The 23,066-nt window shown below is 38.7% G+C and overlaps 1 protein-coding gene across 1 annotated transcript in view; it reads right to left on the bottom strand.

Annotated features, from left to right (window-relative positions):
- The window catches only part of LOC143028307 (suppressor APC domain-containing protein 2), a 43,431-nt gene that overhangs the window by 18,143 nt on the left and 2,222 nt on the right, over positions 1–23,066 (bottom strand). Inside the window, exons 2-6 of the mRNA XM_076190195.1 lie at positions 12,570–12,692; positions 10,363–10,487; positions 6,780–6,950; positions 1,577–1,744; positions 341–675 (exon numbers count right to left, since the gene is read on the bottom strand). Of these exons, the coding sequence (XP_076046310.1) occupies positions 341–675; positions 1,577–1,744; positions 6,780–6,950; positions 10,363–10,487; positions 12,570–12,690 (920 nt within the window). The 5' untranslated portion in view covers positions 12,691–12,692. The remainder of the gene's footprint in view (positions 1–340; positions 676–1,576; positions 1,745–6,779; positions 6,951–10,362; positions 10,488–12,569; positions 12,693–23,066) is intronic.

Raw genomic sequence — 23,066 nt, forward strand, 5'->3', positions numbered from 1 at the left:
ATCAGTGACATTAAATAACCAAAACTGTTGCATCAAGTCTCACTGAGTAGAAAACCTGCATCCTCACAGGCTCTCCCACTGATCTCTCTATGATGAAACTTTGGGCTGTTGTCTGTGTTGTACTGATGCGGAAGTGTTTCTATACTATTGACTGAAAGTAGTAGAAGGGGAGCAATCACCAGTTGTCAGCTCTCCATGTGTGAAAAGGTGCAAGAAATACAGTTGAAATTGACAGAGATTTTGGGCCCAGTCCCTTAGCGTCTCCTGATGGAAGTGAGGGGGTTACTGTCCATCTTGCAGAACCACCACCTGGAGTTAGTAAATTACACAAGATAACTACCTTTCTCTGTGAGGACGCTCGTGTTCCCATTTTCGTTCTGTCTTGTCTCTGTCTAAGGAGTGTGTATTTCTTTCAACTATGTGATGACCTCTCTCTTGATAACCACGTTCCAGGTTTCTCTCTAGGCTTTGCGTACTACGAGGAGGGGGTGGAGGTTCAGCCATGCGTTCAAGTGCCCTGGGAGGTTTTGGAGGTCCTTGCTGTTGCTGCTGATGCTGCTGCATACAACTAAGAGACTTGGAATGTGCAATGATACCACCAACACCCATTTTGATATCAGGTTTCACTGCAGCAGTATTCTTTGCTTCAACTTTGCTTGATGTTTTAGGGTCCATCTGTCATCAAGTTAGAAAATTTATATATATGAAAAAAAAATTAAAAGAAAAATAGAAATGTTATAGAAATTTCTAAGCTTAAACTTTAGCATATATTTAACACTAGTAGGAGCTGAATGTACTGAAATGATTGTACTAAAGGTCCTTTTCCCTTACAAAGCACATATTAACATTAAAAAACTAATTATCCATTAAATTACCCCTCCCATCTCATCATTGAAGATCAAGGATTACCCTGTTTTGTCCATACCAGGAAGTCATGGTAACAACAAAACATTAGGGAATAAAAACTAAAACTATTTTCTGTTTACCTCATCACCCTGCCAATCATACATACATATATACATGAAAGGCCCTTTCCCTCTTATAAGGGATGGCTGATTCAAAGCATATACCCACATGAAACATAGCTAAACCCTGACTAACCTACCCTCTCATCTCAGCACCTCAAGGATGAATGGTCACCCCTGTCCTCCATCCCAGTGCCCGAGTAAAAAACAATGCAGCATAACACAATTCTTCCACAGCAGGACCTCAAAGCCACAGCTGGTTTACCCCACTGTTTATTCACATGTCAACCCCATCTCTTCCGCTCAAAATAAATTATGAAGCAAATAATATCCCTACAGGTCATATCATCCTATCTTTCATTCATAATAACCTTCCATTACTCCTACCTTTTATACTCTCACATACCTGCTTGACTGGCTTCACAAAGCCCCTTCACCCAATCCATCCACCTCATTCTCAAGCTCACTCCCTCAATTTCTATTACCATTATATCTTTTCTCATATATCATCATTCTTTTGTATATGACCATAGCATCTCTGAACTCTGTGAAAAGGATATCAGGAAAAACAAATAAAAGTGCAAAAAACATATGTTTCAAGATTAGACAACCTGTTCAGCATGAAGATATGATGGTGCCTGGCGCTCCTGATGGGAATGTGGGGGTACGGAAGGTCGATCATCCAGGTGAGGCATGGATAATGTACGCTCAGCTCGTGAATGTGGACGGACTGATGGTAGAATGTTGGCATTAGTTCGAGGCTGCTTTGGAGGTTGGTCCTGTGTAGGAAACATGAGAATTAATTGAGATTATCTACAATTATATATAGCAATAATGCATCAACTTATACAGGTTCATATATATAATATATATATATATATATATGTCAGGCATATATATATACATACATGCATATTCCAAAGGCTTTTTCCCCCTTACACAAGGGGTAGCCAAAAAGAAAAAGGCACAGAAACCACTCCCATCCATTCCATTCCCTATATATTCCACTCCCCTCCACCTTCCTCCCTCCATCTTATCTTGGCACCTCTTGGATGATGGGTCATCCTTGCATCCTGTCCACTGCTTTGGGTCAGAAGCAGTGTCGCAAGACACAGTACATCCACAGCAAGGCCACTTCATAAATTTGGCGACTCCCCCTCTTTGTCCCCTCATGCAGAAAAGGAGAAGACAGGGAGAAATCCCTTCAGGCTGCATCAATTTTTTTTCTCATACATACTTCCTCACCCCCCATCCCCCACCCACTCCCCCTCATGTATCACAGAATCATCCATACACAACCCTTCTCCATTCACCCGTCTTCTGTCCTCTTCCGTTCTTCCTCAACAGATATTCCTCTCTTTTGTAATGCCCCTTTCACCCCATCCATCCATCTCATCCTACGACGCCCCCTCACATTCACTCCTTCCACCTCTGCCTTCCATACCTCTTGTACTAATCTTTCTTTACTCATTCTTTCCATGTGTCCAAACCATCCTATTTCATTAACCCTACCTCCCAGCTCCCTTTCCACCCCTGTTCTCCTCCTCACCTCCTCATTTCTCACTCTATCTAGCCTAGTAATCCCTATCATACTTCTCAGACATTTCATCTCAAACACATTCAAACTACTCCTCTTTTCCTCTTTTATGTTCCATGTTTCTGCCCTGTACAGTGCTGTTTGCACAATCACTCCTTCATATAACCTCCTCTTAGCATCCATTCCCAGATGTTTATTTCTCATTACACTTTTTAATCCACCAAGGCATTTACTCACATCTCTCAGTCTACATTCTACCTCCACCCCCACTCCTCCCATTCCTGCCACATTCACACCCAAGTATCTAAAACTATCCACTTCCTCCAGTCTCTCACCCTTAATGCTCACTTCCAGCCTGCTGTCACTCTCTCCCCTTGTACATCTCATCACCTTACTTTTGCCCACATTTATCTTCAGCTTCCTTCTTTCACACACCTTCTCAAACTCTGTCACTAACTTCCTCAATCCCTCCTCTGATCCTGCTACAAGCACAGTGTCATCAGCAAACAATAACTGGCTTATTTCCCACTTTTCTCCATTTTCTTTAACCATCTCCAACCCCTGACCCACTACCCTTGCATTCACCTCTCGCACCACCCCATCCATGTATAGATTGAACAGCCAGGGTGACATAACACATCCCTGACGAAGTCCCACCTTTACCTCAAACCATTCACTCTCTCCATTTCTAATCCTAACACAAGCTCTACTACTCTCATAAAAACTCTTGACTGCTCTTAACAGCTTTCCTCCTATCCCACATATCTGCAGTACCTCCCACAGTGCCTTCCTGTCTACCCTGTCATAAGCCTTTTCCAGATCCATAAAAGCCCAAAAAACATCCTTATCTTTTCCTATAGCTTTCTCACATATCTGTCTTACCACAAAAATCTGATCTACACAACCCCTACCTGTCCTAAAACCACACTGTTCCTCACCAATTACTCCCTCTGTTCCTCTCCTAATCCTCTCAATCAAGACCCTCCCATAAGCCTTCCCAACTACACTTAACAAGCTGATCCCTCTGAAACTACTACACTCACACTTGTCCCCCTTTCCCTTGTAAAGTGGAACTATACAGGCACTCCTCCAGTCCTCTGGCACTCTACCCTCTCTTAAACAAACATTAAATAACCTCACCAGCCAGTCCACCATAACTGTACCTCCTTTCTTCAGATATTCTGCATGGCATCCATCCAACCCAGGTGCCTTACCTGCTCTCATCATCTTAACAGCTGCTTTCACTTCATCTTTCCCTATTTCTCCTCCATTTTCCTCACTCATCACTCTCATTTTCTTAGCGCTTCCCACTGCAACTACTATTCCCTCCCTATCCTCCTTCACATTTAGCAACTCCCTAAAATACTCTGCCCACCTTCCTCTCACTGCCTTCTCTTCCATTATCATCTCTCCATCTGCACCTTTTACCTTTTCTTCTCTACTTGATTCACCTCCTCTTCCTCTTTTAATTTCTTTCCAAAAATTTTTTTGTTACTTTCAAAATTTTCTGTCATACTTTTACCCCATTTCACATCTGCTCTCCTGTTTGCTTCCTTTATCTTATGATTTACTTCTCTTCTCTTTATTTTGTACCTCTCATATGATTCCCTCATCCTAATATGTAACCAATCTATGAAAGCCTGCTTATTTTCTTCTACACCCTTCTTTGCTTCCTCATCCCACCACTCACTACCCTTCTATTTCCTCTCATCCTCCTTGTTCCACACACCATCTTTGCACACCTTATGACTCCCTCCTTGAATCATCCTCATTCCTCCTCCACTCCTAGTTCTACTTTATCCTTGACTCCCTCCCATTAATAATGCATGTATTGTTAAATTGAACAGCTGCAATAGAATTATTCTTTTTATAAAATTTCTTTTCTATGTTGCGCACCAATGTGTGGTCATCTGAATGCAGATATCTTAGAAGAGTACTCAAGTCCATGGTATTTTCCTCTAGAGGTCTTTTGGCCTTAACCCCTTCAATACGATGACGCCTATGTAGGCGTCATGAGGAGCAAGTGGGTACGCGAGGATGCCGATGTCGGCGTCTTGATTATATATATTATAGTTGTACCTGCATGACCCCCATACTCTGTAAACTGGCTTCATCATATTTTCTATGGTTATCAAAATTCATGGGTGAAAGAGAACGAGCAATACAGCAGTAACTTTATTTTTTATAATGTGAGTATTATGACGCAACATCGCACGTCTGGCAGCTAATGCTGCCCGCAAGATTTTGGCCTGTATTGAAGGGGTTAACTGGCCATCTTCAGGAGGTGCTAACTGGTCGAATTGTTGACAGAGAATGACTTGGTTTGGCCGCATGTTGATATATATCGGCGAGGAGCGGAGAGCTGAAACGTCCGCCCGCCAATCAGTGCATGTTACCAACCAGAGGGCAGAGAGTGCTCCCCATGCACTGATTGGCCCCCACCACCCAGTCACACATATACTTGTCTCTCTACTTAAACACTGCGTTCACTATCATCATTTTCCTTTCCATATACATCTTTCACATCGTTATAATTCCTTCCTACCACCCCATGCTTCCCCACTACTCCATTGATTGGCTCGTTTCTTATTCTAGCAATAACTCTCCCCTAACACCACTACACTTACATTTCACCCAAAGTTCTCTACACTCATTTAAATCAATCCAAAGCATTTCATTTTTGTTTTTATTTTTCTCATTATCAGGGTCATATGCACTCACTAAAGTAAAAAAATAAAAATAAAAAAGTAAAAAAAGTGAACTCTGAAAGAGACCTTGGAGTATTAATTAGCAAAGACATGACACCAGAAAAATATATCAATAAAATAGTCAGAGAAACCTTCAACCTATTAAGGTCAATGAACTGGCATTTGACTACTTGGATGAGGACATGATTAAAAAAATATTAGTTACACTAATAAGACCAAAACTGGAGTACACAGCAACACTATGGACACCCAGTACTAAAAAGAATATAAAGAAATTAGAAAGAATACAAAGAGCAATGAAAAGTTGGTACCAGTTCTCTCTCCAAATTAACAAAGATTGTTCAAATTGGAACTATCAACTCTGGAACAAAGAAAAGAAAGAGGAGATCTGCTGACTATTTATAGAATCATGAAAGGAATGGAAATCCTAGATAGGGATGATTTATTAAAATGGGACAATGGAAAAACAAGAGGACATGAAAAGAAACTCAAAAAGGATAACTATAGAAGAGATCTGAAAAAATAGCTTCCCACATAGAGTGCTGGATACCTGGAATAAATTAGATAAGGAAACAGTGTGTGCAAACACTATTCAAGATTTTAAGAAAAAACTTGATGCTGAAAGATACAAAGACAGGTCACCACAAGCATGACTCCCTTCCCGTATAATACAACTAGGTAAATATCTCCTATCCCAATTCCATCTTCATCCATAATATCTCTAATGACATCTCTCTTTACTCCAACATGCACTTACCTATCTCATCATTTACCAACACTGCCACTCCTTCCCTACCTTGCCCTCTCATACTCCCAAACTCTAATTCACCCTTCCCTTTCAGTTTGGTTTCACTCAATGCTACCACATCCATCTTTCTTCTCACAAGCCCACTACCAATACTTTTTTCCTTTTACTCTTATCTGTACCACATACATGCATTTCTAATTATCCAGTTACTAGGGTCCTCTTGCTGGAGTCCTTTCAGACCCTCTTATACCTTGATTTTTCATACAATAATACAGACTGGGGAATCTCTAATCCCCTTCACTCTGCTCCATTTAGTCACCTTCTATGACAGGTATGGTGAGTATCCTTCTCCCCACATTAGGAGGAACAAGCAAAGGGAGAGATAGATTCATAGAAGTGGTAGAGAATAGGTTGAAGGAGACCACAGTAGTATAAAAGCATTTCATCTTTCTTTTATGAGTAGAGATTTTACTCTGACACAGAAGAATGATGTAAGACTATGATCCATAGGGGCACTCAATAACAGCCCCTAATGCATGTCACCGCGCCATTACTACCCCAGTGCTGGTTATAGTATTTTGTGCCCCTGATACAACCACCACACAAAAGACACAGAACACCTCATAGCACAATGCCCAACACTAACTATCTCTGGACAACACAGTATATCTCCCCAGAGTGACTTGTGGACCTGCCAAGAGGCTGTTACCAGTTACCAGAAAACAAAGGGTCTTCTGTAAGAGAGACCAGAGACAACATACTGACTGATATATTTTGTGCTAAAAAGCTGCACACCTAACAACACCTAAATTAATTCTTACCATATCAAGAATTGGAGCCGATGGTGGTCGATGATGATGATGGTGTGGAGGAGGCGGGGGCACTGTTGTATGGGAGGTGGAGTTTGTCTGGGATGTGGAGGGTGGTTTAAGAATAGACGTGGGGATGGTAGATGAAGAACGATCTCCCATCTTGTTACGCAGTAGGCAGATCTACAAGAAATGTGGACAATAAGTAAAAATAAGAAAATTTTAAAAACCTAAATTCTAGAAGAAAATATACCAAATCACTGAAAGAAAAATATTTCAATATAATGAAAATATATATCACCATTAACAAGTGGAGAATTCATACTAATAAAGTAAATATCAGACTAATGTAATAGAATATATGTAATAGGAATACACTATCCAAAGCAGTAACTCCCTTCACTACGATAATGAAGTTTTATGTAACATAAATTACATCAACCACAAGAAGCTAAGATGAGAGGGTAACAAGGGTGGTGGATGAGAGTGGAATGGATGAAGTGAGTGCGTGTTTTGACTTGACTACCTCCCTCGTAGGGGGGAAGATGCCATTGGTACATAGATAGATGGAATATATATAAAATAAAATATTCAATTTCAAGGAGATAAAATGACTCTTATTCTTTCCAGGGTTGAAATAATTTCAGTATTGCTGCACTTCAGGTCGTTAATCCAACTCCCATGGGCAGGGAGTTTGGGGTGTGTGTGCATGTAAGGTCACTGCTTTACCCATAGATCGGTTATATATGAGCTCTGAGCTCTCTTCTGGGAAGCAAATAGCTGTCAATCACAAGTCCAGCACATGATCCAAGACCATGGTGAGTCACACAGACACACACACACGTCAGTCGAGGTGGCAGTGAAGTCTGGACTCCGGTGACATCTTCAAATTTCGAGGATCACAACGACAAGGAAGTACTTGTGTTGTATTAAAAGGGAAGGGTAAAGCTCGTGGTGTAGTGAGAAGGTGAAGAAAAAGGAGAAGGGGAGGGATAACTGAGGAAAATGGAAGGAAATGAGGAAGGGGAAGGGGAAGATTGGATCCAGGAAGTCAGACAGCATGTCAACAAAAGACAGCCAGACGATAATGGTGAAGTCGAAGAGATTAGTAAGAATATAAAAATTAGAAATATAGATAAGAGCAGAGCAATGGAAGGTGAAGATAACTATTTCCATAGATTTAATGAGGGAGGAAATGACAACCTCCCCCGACTAGTAAATCTAGGGGAGAAACTAAAAGAAATTGATAAAAATTGGGAAGTTAGGTTTAACCAAATAGAATTGATTACTTAACGAGTTGATAAACTGGAAGAACTAAAGAAGGAAAATCAAAACATAACTAAAGAAATAAAAGAATTAAAAAGACAGTTAAGAGAACTAATGGATAAGAATTAGGAACTGAAGAGGAGTAATAAAGAGAATAAAGAGTCCATAGCAAAACAGGTAAGTGGTTGGAAAAATGTACAAGAGAACAATAAAATGGAATTTAGAAGTATAATAGAACAGCAGATGAAAGAACAAACTAAGGACACAGTTATTAAAGTGATGAGGGAGAAGGAGAATATAGTAAGAGACTTAGCAGATAAAAAGAAATGTATAATTATATAAGGGATGGAAGAGAAGTATAATCCAAATAGGACTACAAGAATAAAGGAAGAAAAGGAAAAAGTAAATAAGATATTAGAAGTAGTTCAAGATAAACCAGAAACAAGGAAAAAAATAGAAGAAATATATAGACTAGGGAAATGCAATACAGATAAGACCAGACCAATTAAGGTTAAATTCAGGTCACAAATGACAGCAGAGAATATCTTAGCAAAAACAAAGAAACTAGCAGACAGTGATCAATATAAACAGGTACGGGAAAAACGAGAAAAGAAGTCAGATAAAGAGAAATTCTAATGGAGAGTAGTGAATATAAAAGTGAGGAAATGGTTCATAGCAGAGAAAAACAGAAGAGAAACAGAAAACACGATGGAAGTAACAGAAAATTAAAAGTGTCTTAAACAAATATAGATGGCTTAATAACAGGCTTGAACGAACTGAATGATTACTTGAAGGAAAAAGAACCAGACATAATAGGAATTGTATAGACAAAATTGAAAGGTCTACTACCACCCAATAATGTAGGACATGGTGCATATAATTATTGGATTAGAAAAAGAGAGGTAAAACATGAGGGTGGAGTTATGTTCCTGACTAAGAAGGATATCAATGTGAGGAATGTCACATATGGAAAGAATAGAGTAGAGATGATTACAATGAAAGTGGAGGACAAGGATGGGAAGAGCAGGAAGTTTGTAGTAAATTATGTGCCTCCTAAAACGGCTTCGTGGGAAGAGAAAGAACACAAAAATATGTTAGAAGACACAAGAATAACACTAAATACGATAATGGAAGATGGAGGAAGAATAGTTATAATGGGTGACTTTAATTGTAAAGAAATCTGCTGGGAAGAGATGACAGCGACGGGTGGAGACGACCTACGGGGAAATGTACTACCTGATATGATTATACAACATACAATGATGCAATGGATACAAGAGAATACCAGTGGCCCACGCCCCCACCTTCCTTACCACCGATGCCTCCTCCACAGCGATAGGCACAGTCCTCCAACAAAGGGTCAATGGACAGCTCCAGCCAATTGCATTCTTCTCCAAACAACTGGATCCTTCCCAAATGCACTATAGTGCATTCGACAGGGAGCTTCTGGCCATATTTTCAGCCGTGAAGCACTTCCTCTATTTCTTAGAAGGCCGGCCATTTACCATCCTTACCGACCACAAACCGCTCACCCATGCATTGGACAGGATCTCCGACCACCACTCACCAAGAGTCTCTCGGCAGCTGTCATTCCTATCCCAAAGAAGGGGGGGGAGTATTGTGGCGACGCACCACCAGTCTAAACCAGAATTATCTTTTCTGGCCGTGACACATCCCGACCTAAGCTTTTATATGTCCCATAGTTGGCAAGCATAGTCAGCAAGGACGTCCGAGCGCAAGGCAACTGACCAATTAGAAGCTCGGAAAACTCACCGGAGACCGGTCGGCACACGACTCAACTTAGGCCTCTGTACCCGCTAGCTATAGTTGGCAAACGTAGTTAGTAAGAGTGTCTACACCAAAATTAAACGGACCCATCAGGAGCCAGGACACTTCGCCTGGGTCCACACCAGCCTCCTTTATAAGGAGGGTGACCAAGCCGAGACAGGCAGTTCATTCCACGATACGACATCTTCAACCAGCTCTCCTCTACAACAGCTCTCCCCATTAAGTAGCTCTTCTCTCCAAGCAGCTCTTCCTTTCAAGCAGCTCTCCTCTTGAAGCAGTACTCCTCTCCAAGCTTCAAGGTCCCCTTTGCTCTTAAGTTCTCCCTTTACGAGTTTAGAGTTAAATAAAAGCCGAGTGCGTAGTGTTATCATGAGTTTCATTTCCCTGGTTTGTCCGAACCATATCATAACACCAGTTATTCTCTATCCCCCAGCTTTTTCAATTTATTTATTCCACATCCAAATGACTACCTGCAAACTGAGGTGAAGATGCATAGAAAACAAAAATTACTCAATTATGATTTGAAAAAAAAAAAACATACCTGCAAGCCTGCACAAAATCGCTCAAAAGTGAGGTAGCCATCTGGGGGTGTGACTTTCCGTAAGCTACCGAGTACCCCTTTGGGCATCCCTTGCGTCCCTTCATCCTGCCATCGCCTTTCTATCTCTGCAAATGAAGTAAAGCATAATATGTTCATTTTTGCTTGGCGACAGAAGATTAGCTATAATGTGACTACTGTAATACATTCAACACAGTCTTCAGTTCTCATTACTATTATCATCATAATCATTATTATAGCATACTAACAATTCTTGCAGTTCGGGGAACGCCAACAGTGAAATGCTATGGTGATCTACTGCATTTTGAATTAGTAATTCAAATTTGATCAATATCAACAACTACAAAGTATCATGAATTGGACAGTAGGAGACAAGACTCTTCGAGCGTTGTTTCGTTCTTTATATTAGGTAAATACCAAAGGAAACGGCATTTGGTCAAGTAAAACGACGATATAGTCATCTTAACCTGAATTCTTTAATAAGCCAAGGTTACATAATAAAATTAATCAGCAAATCAAAATATATTGAAATAATTGTTTATTCTAAACTAGCCAATTAATATTCATCAAAAAGACACCAAGTGCCGAGTAATATTTTCGGCGGGAAAAGAACTGAATGAGGAGCACTTTGGACCTTTAAAGATCCGTGTGTGTAGGGGGGAGGGGATCCTACAATTTATCCCATGTGTTTATAATACATGTTGGTAATTTATTTAAGGTACGTTTGGTACGTGGGGGCGGGCCAAATTGTGTTGTCAGACGGGACCACTCAATGCCAAGAGTGGCGGGGGGAGGGGGGGGGCAAATTGTGTTGTCAGACGGGACCACTCGATGCCAAGAGTGCTAAATTATTTTATGTTATGTTACGTTACGACAGGTTTTGCTAAACATTAGATAATACGGGCCAGTTAGTTGGTCAAACTCGGTTGTCCAACCGAGAAGTCAAGAGGTTTGAAGAGGTCAGACAATCAAACCAAACGAACATCCAACCTCAATGTGACTCGTCCAAAGTTGCCTCTCGAGATCTCGACCGATATTGATTGCTAATGGTTTAGTGGTGGCATTAAGGAAAAAATAAAAATATATATCGAAATGGACAAAGGATTGGTTGTTGAAAACAAATCGACTTGCTTGACGATTTAAACCCCTTATTTCAAACTACTCTATTAGCATATTCCTTCGATTTCACCTTCCGTAGCTGGAAGTTATCTATATTTGAGGATAAATTCCAGTAACATCTCTCTCTCATTCCTTATTCTATTTTATTCCTCCATATCCATACTACCGACAGGAAATGTATCCAATTGTTGTGTCCACTTCAAGCTACTGATGTTTGATGCTTGACTGTAGTTCTCACGATCAAACCGTTTGTGGATGACGTCTTGTCACTTGCAGGCTGCCCACATTTGTCAAGCTCAGCCAGACTTGCTTTAAACCGTTCGACCAACGTGATTGAAAATTAATTACCCCATTCACCAATTCACACGATCAAACATCACTTCAAACACGTGTTTAACAAACAGTTGGACCGTGTAAATGGCCCTCTCTGTAAGTAGGCATCCCATTGATGAAATGTCCGGTAAACTGACGACGATGTCACCGTAATTTTTAACAGCAACTTTATTCATCTACACTCACGTGTCACCACCGTGAAAATAAATGCAAATGGGTTATTTCCATCCACTGAACTTTATTTACTTTATTCATCCACACTGCTGTGTCAATTCACATCAAATACCAAACCAAGTTAGCAATTTTCAATACGTGAAATTTATTCATCCACACGTAAAAAAGGGAATTATGGCAGTTCGTGTTGCCGTAAGTTAACTAGCTTCCACCAAAGCATGTATTTTTTATGAATATTTAACATGTGACCTGTCTCTGGTACTTTGTGACCAAATGTGGATCAGCCATAATTGTGTACATAATACATTATGTGTAATAACGTCGTCGGTATTGTGATTTCTGGTGTATTTTCCGCCGGAACTATACAAAAACTACGCAGTAATGTCACAAAATTAATTCCATTACCTATATTCTTCCTGCTACAAATAATACAGTACGTTTTATCCAACAATACAACCAAATGCAATACGTCCAATCACATCGTCATTTTACTACTACCTTTTTTAATTAAGAAATTATTAGCTGAAGAGAATTAACGGTGATCTAATGAAAAAGTTGCTTACCTGAAAAACGAACAAAGCCCGTACGTCTGTCGTCCATGATGTCGAAGAGTGTCCGCATGGCCTGGACAAAGGGTTTAGGGAGGCCATCCAGTGCAGCATTGCCAGAGGACACACTCGTCATAGCTGCCAAATAAACAAAGGATTACACTTTCCCGCCACAAAAACAATGGCAACAGTGATGCACCAAAACAAGAGTCCATAAACAAACCGTGTGTGTGTGTTTACCTAACTGTAGTACTGGTTTTGAGATTAGCAGGAACAACGCTCTTTGGGTCCCGTTTCCTATTCTCCAATTTATCTTACCTAGCCCAAGCCTCACGTACCGTCCGAACTTAATCTACACCCTTAATTTACAATTATCATATTTTGGTTTTAATTCATGCATCGTACTATATTGGGCTATATCACCTTCCAAGCTATTCCAGGTATTTATGCATCTATATGGAAACTTTCTTTACATCTTTTGGACATGTAGTCTTCTTTAATTTGCTCCCATCACATCTTAAAGCCATCCCATCCTTAATCAAAACATATTTTCTGCCAATGTAATATAGTCCCTTTAGTGACGTTTCAAAATTGGCAAACCCGTGTGTGTGTGTGTGTATTCACCATGGTCTTGGACTCGTGATCAACAGCTATTCCCCTCCCTGAAGAGAGCTCAGAGTTCGTGTGTGTATGTGTATTTACCTAGTTGTATTATACGGGAAGGGAGCTATGCTCGTGCTAACCCGTCCTTGTATTTTTCAGCATCACACACGCACACACACGTCGGTCGAAGTGACAACGAAGTTTGGACTCCAAAAAAATCTACAATTTTCGTGGATCTCAACGACGAGAGAGTACTTGTGTTGTATTAATACGGGAGGGGAAAGCTCGTGGTGTGGTGGGAAGGTGAAGAAAAAGGAGAAGGGGAGGGATTACTGAGGAAAATGGAAGGAAATGAGGAAGGGGACGAATGGGCCGAGGAAGGAGACGAATGGGCCCAGGAAGTCAGATGGCATGTCAACAAGAGAGGGGCAGACGACAGTGAAGTCGAAGAGATTAGTAAAATTTTTAAAAATAGAAGTATAGATAAGATCAGCGCAATGGAAGGTGAATATAATTATTTCCATGGATTTAATGAGGGAGGAAATGACAACCTCCCCTGACTAGTAAATCTAGAGGAGAAACTAAAAAAAAAATAATGAATGAAACATGGGAGGTTAGGTTTAACCAATTAAGGCTAGTTACCCAAAGAGCTGATAAACTGTAGGAACTAAAGGAGAATCAAAACCTAACTAAATAAATAGTAGAATTAAAAAGACAGTTAAGAGAAGTAAAGGATGAGAATGAGGAATTGAAGAGGAGTAATAATGAGAATAAAGAGTCCATAGCAAGAGGTAAGTGGTTGGAAAAAAGTACAAGAGAACAACAAAATAGAATTTCGAGGTATAATGGAACAGCAGATGAAAGAACAAAGGACACAGTTATTAAAGTGATGAGGTAGAAGGAGAATATAGTATGAGACTTAGCGGATAAAAATATATGTATAATTGTATTAGGGATGGAAGAGAAGTATAATCTAAATAGGACTACAAGAAAAAAGGAAAAAGTTAATAAGATATTAGAAGTAGTTCAAGAAGATGATCCAGAAACAGGGAAAGAAATAGAAGAAGTGTATAGAATAGAGAAATACAATACAGATAAGACCAGACCAATTAAAGTTAAATTCAGGTCACAAACAACAGCAGAGAATATCTTAGCAAAAACAGGGAAACTAGCAGACAGTGAGCAATATAAACAGGTATGGATAAAAAGAGAAATGAATAAAGAGGAAAGATAGAACACAAAGACTAGAAGCTAAGGAAAAAAATGAAAAAAGAACAGAGTCAGAAAGATAAATTCTATTGGAAAGTAGTGAATATGAAAGTGAGGAAATGGTTCATAGCAGAGAAAAACAGAAGGGAAACGGAAAACACAATAGAAGTAGAAGATTAAGTGTCTTAAACAAATATAGATGGCTTAATAACAGGCTTGAACGAACTGAATGACTACCTGAAAGAAAAACAGCCAGACATAATGGGAATTGTAGAGACAAAATTGAAAGGTCCACTACCACCCAATAATGTAGGACATGGTGCATATAATTATTGGATTAGAAAAAGAGAGGTAAAACAAGAGGGTGGAGTTATGTTCCTGACTAAGAAGGATATCAATGTGAGGAATGTCACATATGGAAAGAATAGAGTAGAGATGATTACAATGGAAATGGAGGACAAGGATGGGAAGAGCAGGAAGTTTGTAGTGAATTATATGCCTCCTAAAACAGCTTCGTGGGAAGAGAAAGAACACAAAAATATGTTAGAAGACACAAGGATAACTCTAAAAGATAATGGAAGATGGAGGAAGAATAGTTATAATGGGTGACTTTAATTGTAAAGAAATCTGCTGGGAAGAGATGACAGTGATGGGTGGAGATGACCTATGGGGAAATGTACTACTTAATGTTATAATAGAACATACAATGACGCAATGGATTCAAGAGAATACTAGGTATAGAAATGAGGAAAAACCACCGAAACTGGACCTAATAATCACATCAGAACCTGAAATAGAGGACAAGATTGAATATAAGACACCATTAAGTAAAAGTGACCACATATTGGTTGAACTGCAACTAAAGGAGGAAAAATACATGAAAAAATGAACAATATAGAAAGGGAAGATTGATATATGAAAAAACAAATTTTGATCAATTAAGAGAATTCTTTCAAAAAGCAGACTGGGAAAGAATACACAAGGAGGAAACAACAGTAGAGGAAAAATGGAATATTATGACAAAAATCTATAAAGGAGTGGAAAAGTATGTCCCAAGACAAAAGCAAGAAAAAGAATATGTAAAGTGCTGGTACAACAAAGATGTAGGGAGTTAAAAGACAAAAGAGATAAAGCTTGGACCAAATGGAAAAAATACAAAAGACCTGAATAAACTAGTCATAGAAATGAATATGTACAAGTGTGCAGAGAAGAAAAGAGAAGATACGAAAAAGATGTCATAGAAAAATGTAAAGATCAACCAAAACTTTTTTACAGATTTGTAAACAACAATCTGAAAAGCAAACAAGAATTAGAGAAACTACGACAAGGAGTTAAATACACAAAGGAAATAGAAATGGCAGAAATTATGAACAAGCATTTTAAATTGGTGTTTACAAGGGAGAACATACAACCTAGAGATATCGAATGGGAGGAGAAAGTCCCCCCTATGAAAGAGATAGAAATATTAAGGAATGAAATAATGAAACACTTGAGTAATCTCGATGTCAGAAAATCGCATGGACCAGATGAAATAGCAAACTGAATTTTGGGAGAATGCAGGAATGAACTAACAGACAAAATACATAGTCTAATAATCAGTTCATTGAAAGAAGGAAAAGTTCCAAAAGATTAGAAAAGAGCAAATATAGTACCAATATATAAAGGGGGAAACAAGGAGGACCTTACTAACTATAGACCGGTCTTTCTAACAAGTACGATAGCAAAAATTTGTGAGAGAATTATCAAACGTAGATGGGTAAGGCATTTGAAAAAAAAAACAATGTACTAAATCCAAGGCAATTTGGATTTAGACAAGGACGATCATGTGTCACAAACTTAATGTGTTTTAATTCAAGGCTAATGGATGTAATACAAGAAAGAGATGGATGGGCTGATTGTGCATTTCTAGACCTGAAAAAAAGCTTTTGATAAGGTGCCACATAAGAAGTTGCTTGAGAAATTAGAAACTGCAGGAGGAATACAGGACAAACTGCTGAAGTGGATGGAAAACTTCTTGAAGATTGTGAGTTGCTACAGAGTGATCTCGGTAAAGTATGGGAATGGAGTAGGAAGTGGGAGATGGTATTTAGTATTAACAAGTGTAGTATAATGGAATTTGGAAGAAGCAAAAAAAGAATAGTGGAAGCATATATATTGGGAGAAGAAGAAATAAAAAAAAGTAGAAAATGAGAAGGACCTGGGAGTCATTATTATGAATAATATGTCCCCTGAGAAACATATAAACAATTTTTTTGGAGAAACTTATAATTCAATAAGAACAATCAAAGTGGCATTTACATACCTGGACAAAGAAATGGTGAAGAAAATACTAGTCACTTTGATAAGACCAAGATTGGAATATGCAGCAATGACGTGGTCACCAAGTACAAAAAAATGTATAACAAAACTTGAAAGAATACAAAGAGCAATTACAAAATTGGCACCAACACTCTCAGAACTATCATATGAAGCGACTAGCAAAACTTGAGCTACAGACATTAGAGCAAAGAAGAGAGAGAGAGGAGACTTGATATCTATCTATAGAATCATGAAAGGCATAGAAACTATTGATAGAGAGGATCTAATAAAATGGGATAGCAGAAATACAAGAGGACACGGAAAGAAAATCAAGACAGCTATAGAAGAGATCTGAAAAAGAACAGCTTTCCCCACAGAGTAATGGCCATTTGGAACTAAGTTAGATGAGTCTGTGCAAAAAACAATACATGAATTTAAAAACAGTCTAGATAAAATGAGATATGAAGACAGGACACCACAAGCATAGCTCCCCTTCCCATAAAATACAACTAGGTAAATACACAAACATATATATATGTATGTATGTATACAACACTGAATGGGCCCCAGTGATTAGAGATACATTTTAACAACCACAATACACTTTAATTCTAAGCCATCAACATCAGGAGACCCAATGGGACCACATGCAGAAATTGAAATGCGGTACTGCCAGGGACTCCAACTCAGCGATCACATGATAAGTGCCATGGTAACTAACCAACTACGCTATATATATATATCAGCTTTTCTTCCGCTCTTTGGACTCCACTCAGTCCTTCAATGTCCCACTTGATGTTGTCTAGTTCTTCTATTAAACTCTCTAGCCTGGTCTTCTGAGAGTCCTTAAGTTGTAAGTATAGATCTTCATTTTCTTCATGTTGTTTAATGTCCAAGACTTGGATCTGCTTGGACAGTGCTTACTCACATTCGGTGGCACACTGCCTGTAAGCACACAAGGCACTGCAGTTGGACCTTTAGGAGACAATGATCCAACAGGAATGCCCAGTTTTCTTTTGCTTGTACTATTCAAGGTTGCTATGAAGGGGTTTTGGCAGTAATCTCACCTTGCCAACTGGTTTCTGGTGAAATATTTCTCTGGTGTCACCTTATTCATTATATTCAGTGAATCTCTGTATCTATAGGGTGCCGTCATTATGACGGTACCCCACATATCTGTGAGGAATTTCCCTGTTCACCATCAGGGATGTGCCAGTTACCAGTGGCTTTGTCTGATCTTACAAAACCTGTTCAATATGGATAACCCTGCAGAGATTTCTTCTCTATCAACATACTATAGAGGAGAAAGATCTAGTGGAGTAGTATTCTTGATAAACCAAGTAGTTGCTGGTAACATAGTCAAGTTCAGTAGTTTATCAGACAGGGTAGCTTGGATTGTGATTAGGCTGTGTAAAAGGTACACTCTAAAAATAGTTCAGGTTTATGCACCAGCTTCACAGAATTCAGATAATGAAATTGAGTCCTTCTATGATGATTTAAGTCAGGTAATGGATCAAGAAAAAAAAGTAGGTACGCGTTGGTATTAGGCGACTTTAATGCTGAAGTGGGGAAGAAGATAGGAGATGAGTTGTGCATTGGAAGGTTTGGAGTATGTGAAAGAAATGACAGAGATGAGATGTTAGTCCATTTTGCAGGGAACTACAACATGAGGATAACAAACACTTTCTTCCAAAAGCGTGTAGGTTGTAAATGGACCTGGAAAAGTCCAAATGGAACAACAAAGAACAAAGTAGGCTTCATATTAGGAGATGAGAGCAAGAATGTTAGTAATGTTATAGTCATAAATAAAGTCAACATAGGTAGTGACCATAGAATGGTAGGTTGCACAGCTAAATTCAATTTCAGAGCTGAGAGAAATAAACTAGTTTAGAAAAAAAAAATCAGCCTTGCAAAGTGTAAAAATAATAAAAAAATTCAGTTAGACATTAAAAATAGATTCGAAGCTCTAAAAACTAACAAGGACACTGTCGAAGATATGAATTTGAATTTGGTGAATATCATTAGGGAATCAGTAGAGAAAGCAGAAAGTACAAAAAATATTAGAGAAAACAAATACTCCAAAGCTACAAACGACCTAATTAAAAGAAAGACCATGCAGATTAAAAACAGGAGAGACGAAATAGAAAGAGTAGAACTAAATTAGCTCATCAAGAAAAGGCAGAGATCAGAGTAAAGAATGAAAAACATGGATGAAATAGAGGTAAAAGTATTAAAGGAACCGAGCGCAGACATGGTTTAGGATGACAGTAAATAATATGTTTGAAAGATAGAAATGGAGAAATCATTAAATGCAGAGACAGAATGGTAAAAAGTAGAAGAATTTTACCAAGAACTTTAGTCATCAAAGACCATAGTCAAGTCAGTAAATTCATCTGTAAACATTAGTAGTGTAACAGAGATTACAAAAGAAGTAGAATTTGCTCTAAAAATATGAAATGAGGAAAAGTACCTGGGGAAGATGGTATATTGATAGATCTCTTGAAAGATGGAGGAGAAGAAGTTCATATTGAGTTAGCTCAACTGAGGTGTGGAAGGCAGAGGTGGAAGGAGTGAATATGAGGGGACATCCTAGGATGAGATGGATGGAAGGGGTAAAAGGGGCAATACGAAAGAGAGGCCTAGGATGAGATGGATGGAAGGGGTAAAAGGGGCAATACGAAAGAGAGGAATGTCTGTTGAGGAAGGACAGGAGAGGACAGATGGGGGTGAATGGAGAAGTGTTGTGTATGGATGATGCTGTGATGCATGAAGGGGTGCGGGATGGGGGGTGAGGGAGTATGTATGAGAAATAAATTGACGCAGCCCGAAGGAATTTCTCCCCATCTTCTCCTTTTCTGCATGAGGGGACAGAAAGGGGGGGGGGGTCACCGAATTAATGAAGCAGCCTTGCTGTGGATGTGCTGTGTCTTGCAGCAACGATTCTGACCCAGGGCAGTGGACGGGATGCAGGGATGACCTGTCATCCAGGAGGTGCCAAGATGAGAGGGAGGGAAGAGGGTGGAGGGGAGGGGAGTATGTAGGGGATGGAATGGGTGGGAGTGGTTTCTATGCCTTTTTCTTTTTGGCTACCTCCCATGTAAGGGGGAAAAAAGCCTTTGGTATATGTATGTTTGGGGAAAGTACTAACCATGCTAATAAATCCATGAATTTATTTCCTCCCTGACCAATCATAGACTGAAAAAAGACTACCAATAATTCTATAGGCCATGGATAAAAGGCAAGGAAAGTACTAAGCATGCTAATAACAAGATGTGGTTCTTGAATGCAATAAATAAATGCATGTATTTATTTCCTCCCAGACCAATCATAGACTGAAAAATAAAGACTACTAATAATCCTATAGGTCATGGATAAAAGGTGAGGACTTTGTGACTGTGGATATTTTGATTGTTAAACACCTGGGACATTATAAACTGGACACCAAGTATGACAGTCACTTTTGCAAAGAGCCAAATTAAAAAATATATATTTTCTCAACATCCCACTCCCACAAGTGAGAAGTGAGAAACCCCTGGCATGGCAAGCCCCATCAGTTTCAGCAAGCCACTGGGCTTTTGGGCTGATCTTTGGGTCATCTCCCCACCTGGCCAGGGCTGTTGGGAACCAATGCAAGAAGAATGCAGCGGGTCCCAGGAATCAAACTCGCAACCACTTGATCATGAATTCAACATGGTATCCATTGGACTACTGTGTGCCTGCCCATATATATATATATATATATATATATATATATATATATATATATATATATATATATTAGGGGGGGGGGGGCAGTAGATTAACCTACAGATATGCTTGCCAGACGGAGAGACAGGACCCTTAAGAGTAGTTCTTTTCCTAAACATTACTTGGTAAATTTAACTACATGATGAACTTAAGAAGATGTATAAGTGGAAACCACAGAAACTATGAAGATGGGGAAACTATAAATAATAAAGCTATAATGAAAAAGAGCAATAGTAATAATTGCCTCAAGTTTCACTGATTAGGAACCAGTAGCCCCACAGTGGCCTGCAATACTCCTCAGGCCTTCCCATTGATATCACTGGAAAGAAACTTTGGACTGTTGTCTGCATTATACTGAAGTGGGACTGTTTCTCTGTCACTGGCTATATGTAGTAGGTGGGGAGCAGTCACCAGTTCTTTACACCTTTACACTTACATATGTCTTCAGTAATATTGTAATTATACTTTGAAAATTCAAAGGTATTCAATGGTGCCTTTTCTTTCAGATTGGCACAGGAATCCTTCAGGTCCCATCTGCAAACATAATAACCTCCCTAACCCCTTCAGTGCTAAACATGACAAAATAAGTTATTTTGTAATGAAAATGTCATGAAGAAGACACACACACACACACACCTTCCTGTTGTCCACATGAGTTCATAATAGCATATTTAATTTGGAAAATAATTATCTATGACAGCTTGAGCCCTTTTTTCAGCCAACCAAAGAAATGGAAAGGGAAGTGGTTTAAGGTAGTTATTACCATGAATTTCAATTGAAACAAAATCAACATCAAACACAACTAGAAAACATACATTTTCTGGTTCCAATGTGGTGATTGGTCCATTAATAAAAATAAAATTAATTATTTTCTCAAAAGCAAATCGGGTTCAACACTTTGCTGAAATCGACCAAATCCACATGACACCTACTAAAACCATCGAAACTGGCTAATATATAATGTTCAAATCCTGAAATAACCTAGAATTTCTTTGTAAATTTTACTCAGCTTTCCCAAAATGTGATCCTTTTTACCTAACTGCCTTAGTTCATGAGATATTGACCAGTTTCACGGTACCCACCAAACCACACAAAACCCACTATCTTGAAAAACTCTCAATATTGAAAATGGTTACATTAAAAAATGTTAAGATGTATCTGAACTTAACCTAACAATTAGAAAACTTCGTGATCATAACCAGTTTCATGATACCCACCAAACTGCTCAAAACCCACTATCTTGAAAAACTCAATATTGGAAATGGTTACATTGTGAAATGTTAAGATGTGTCTTAACCTAATCTAAGCCAACCTAACAAATAGAAAACCTTATGATCTCAAAGTTTTCAAACAATACTGGTAGAATATTATGAAACTGGCCATTATTTCACTAAAAATCATCAGGTAAGTAATATCTGGTTTCACCATTAGAAAGAATAGGTCAAAATATATACACACAGAATGTTTCAAGGAGATATGGAGGGTGGGTTTCACCAAGTTTAACCGATTTTGGTTGGTTCTGATAAAATGTTAGACCATGAAAATGCACTAGTTTCTTTGTCCCTAATTAAGAATTTCATTAATTAAGTACATTCAAATGAAGGAATGTGTGATATTTTAAACAATTATTAGCTCAATATTTGTAAACAAAAAAAACTCAAAGTGAAGTCCTAACTGAAGCTTCAAATAAGTCTAGGAGAAACTCGAACACTATTGTAAATCCATTACCAGTAATAGAATTTTTTTTTGTAAATGCATAGAAAAACTCTAAGTTAATAAAACACCAGGGGCTGATAGTTGACATCCAAGAATCTTGAAGGAAATAAAAAATGAAATAGTTGTTCCATTAGAAATTATTTTCAAAAAACCAATCATATCTGGAGATGCCCCAAGAGAATGGAAGTTAGCTAACATTAACCCCATATTCAAAAAGGGTGACAAAAAGAAGCCAATGAACTACAAGCCTTTAAGCTTAACCACTTTGGTAAGATGACACCTACACAGGTGTCATGAGGTGTGAGTGGGTACATGGGATGCTGGCATTGGCATCTTGATTATATATATTTTTTGTAGTTGCACATGAGTTACCGCCAAATTCTGTGAACTGGTTTGATCACATTTTCTGTGTTTATTATTACTCAAAGTAAAAGAGAATAAGTAATACAGCAGTGACTATATTCTATAATGCAAGTAGTGCGATGCAAATTACATATGGCAGCTGATGCTGCATGCAAGAATTTGAGTTGTATTAAAGTGGTTAACCTCAATTGTAGTAAAAATGATGGAAACTATCATCAGAGATATCAAATACCACTTAGAAAGTAACTGTTTAATAAATAATAGCCAGCATGGATTTAGATGGAAACATTATTGCGTGACTAACCTACTCAAATTCTACTACACAATTATCTTAAATTATGACAAAAGAAAAAATACAGGTGTAATATATCTGGACTTTGCAAAAGCTTTTGATATCATCCCACATGAAAGACTACTTGCTAAATTAGCTTCACACAGAATTAATGGTAGCTTATTAAGCTGGACTAGTAATTGGTGCCAAGATAGGAGGGAGGGAGGAGGGTGGAGGGGAAATGAAATGGGTGGGAGTGATTTCTATGCCTTTTTCTTTTTGGCTACCCCCCGTGTAAGGGGGAA

Source organism: Oratosquilla oratoria, chromosome 9 (assembly GCF_046742065.1).
Source record: "Oratosquilla oratoria isolate Oo_2021 chromosome 9, ASM4674206v1, whole genome shotgun sequence".
In the NCBI taxonomy this organism is placed as follows: domain Eukaryota; kingdom Metazoa; phylum Arthropoda; class Malacostraca; order Stomatopoda; family Squillidae; genus Oratosquilla; species Oratosquilla oratoria.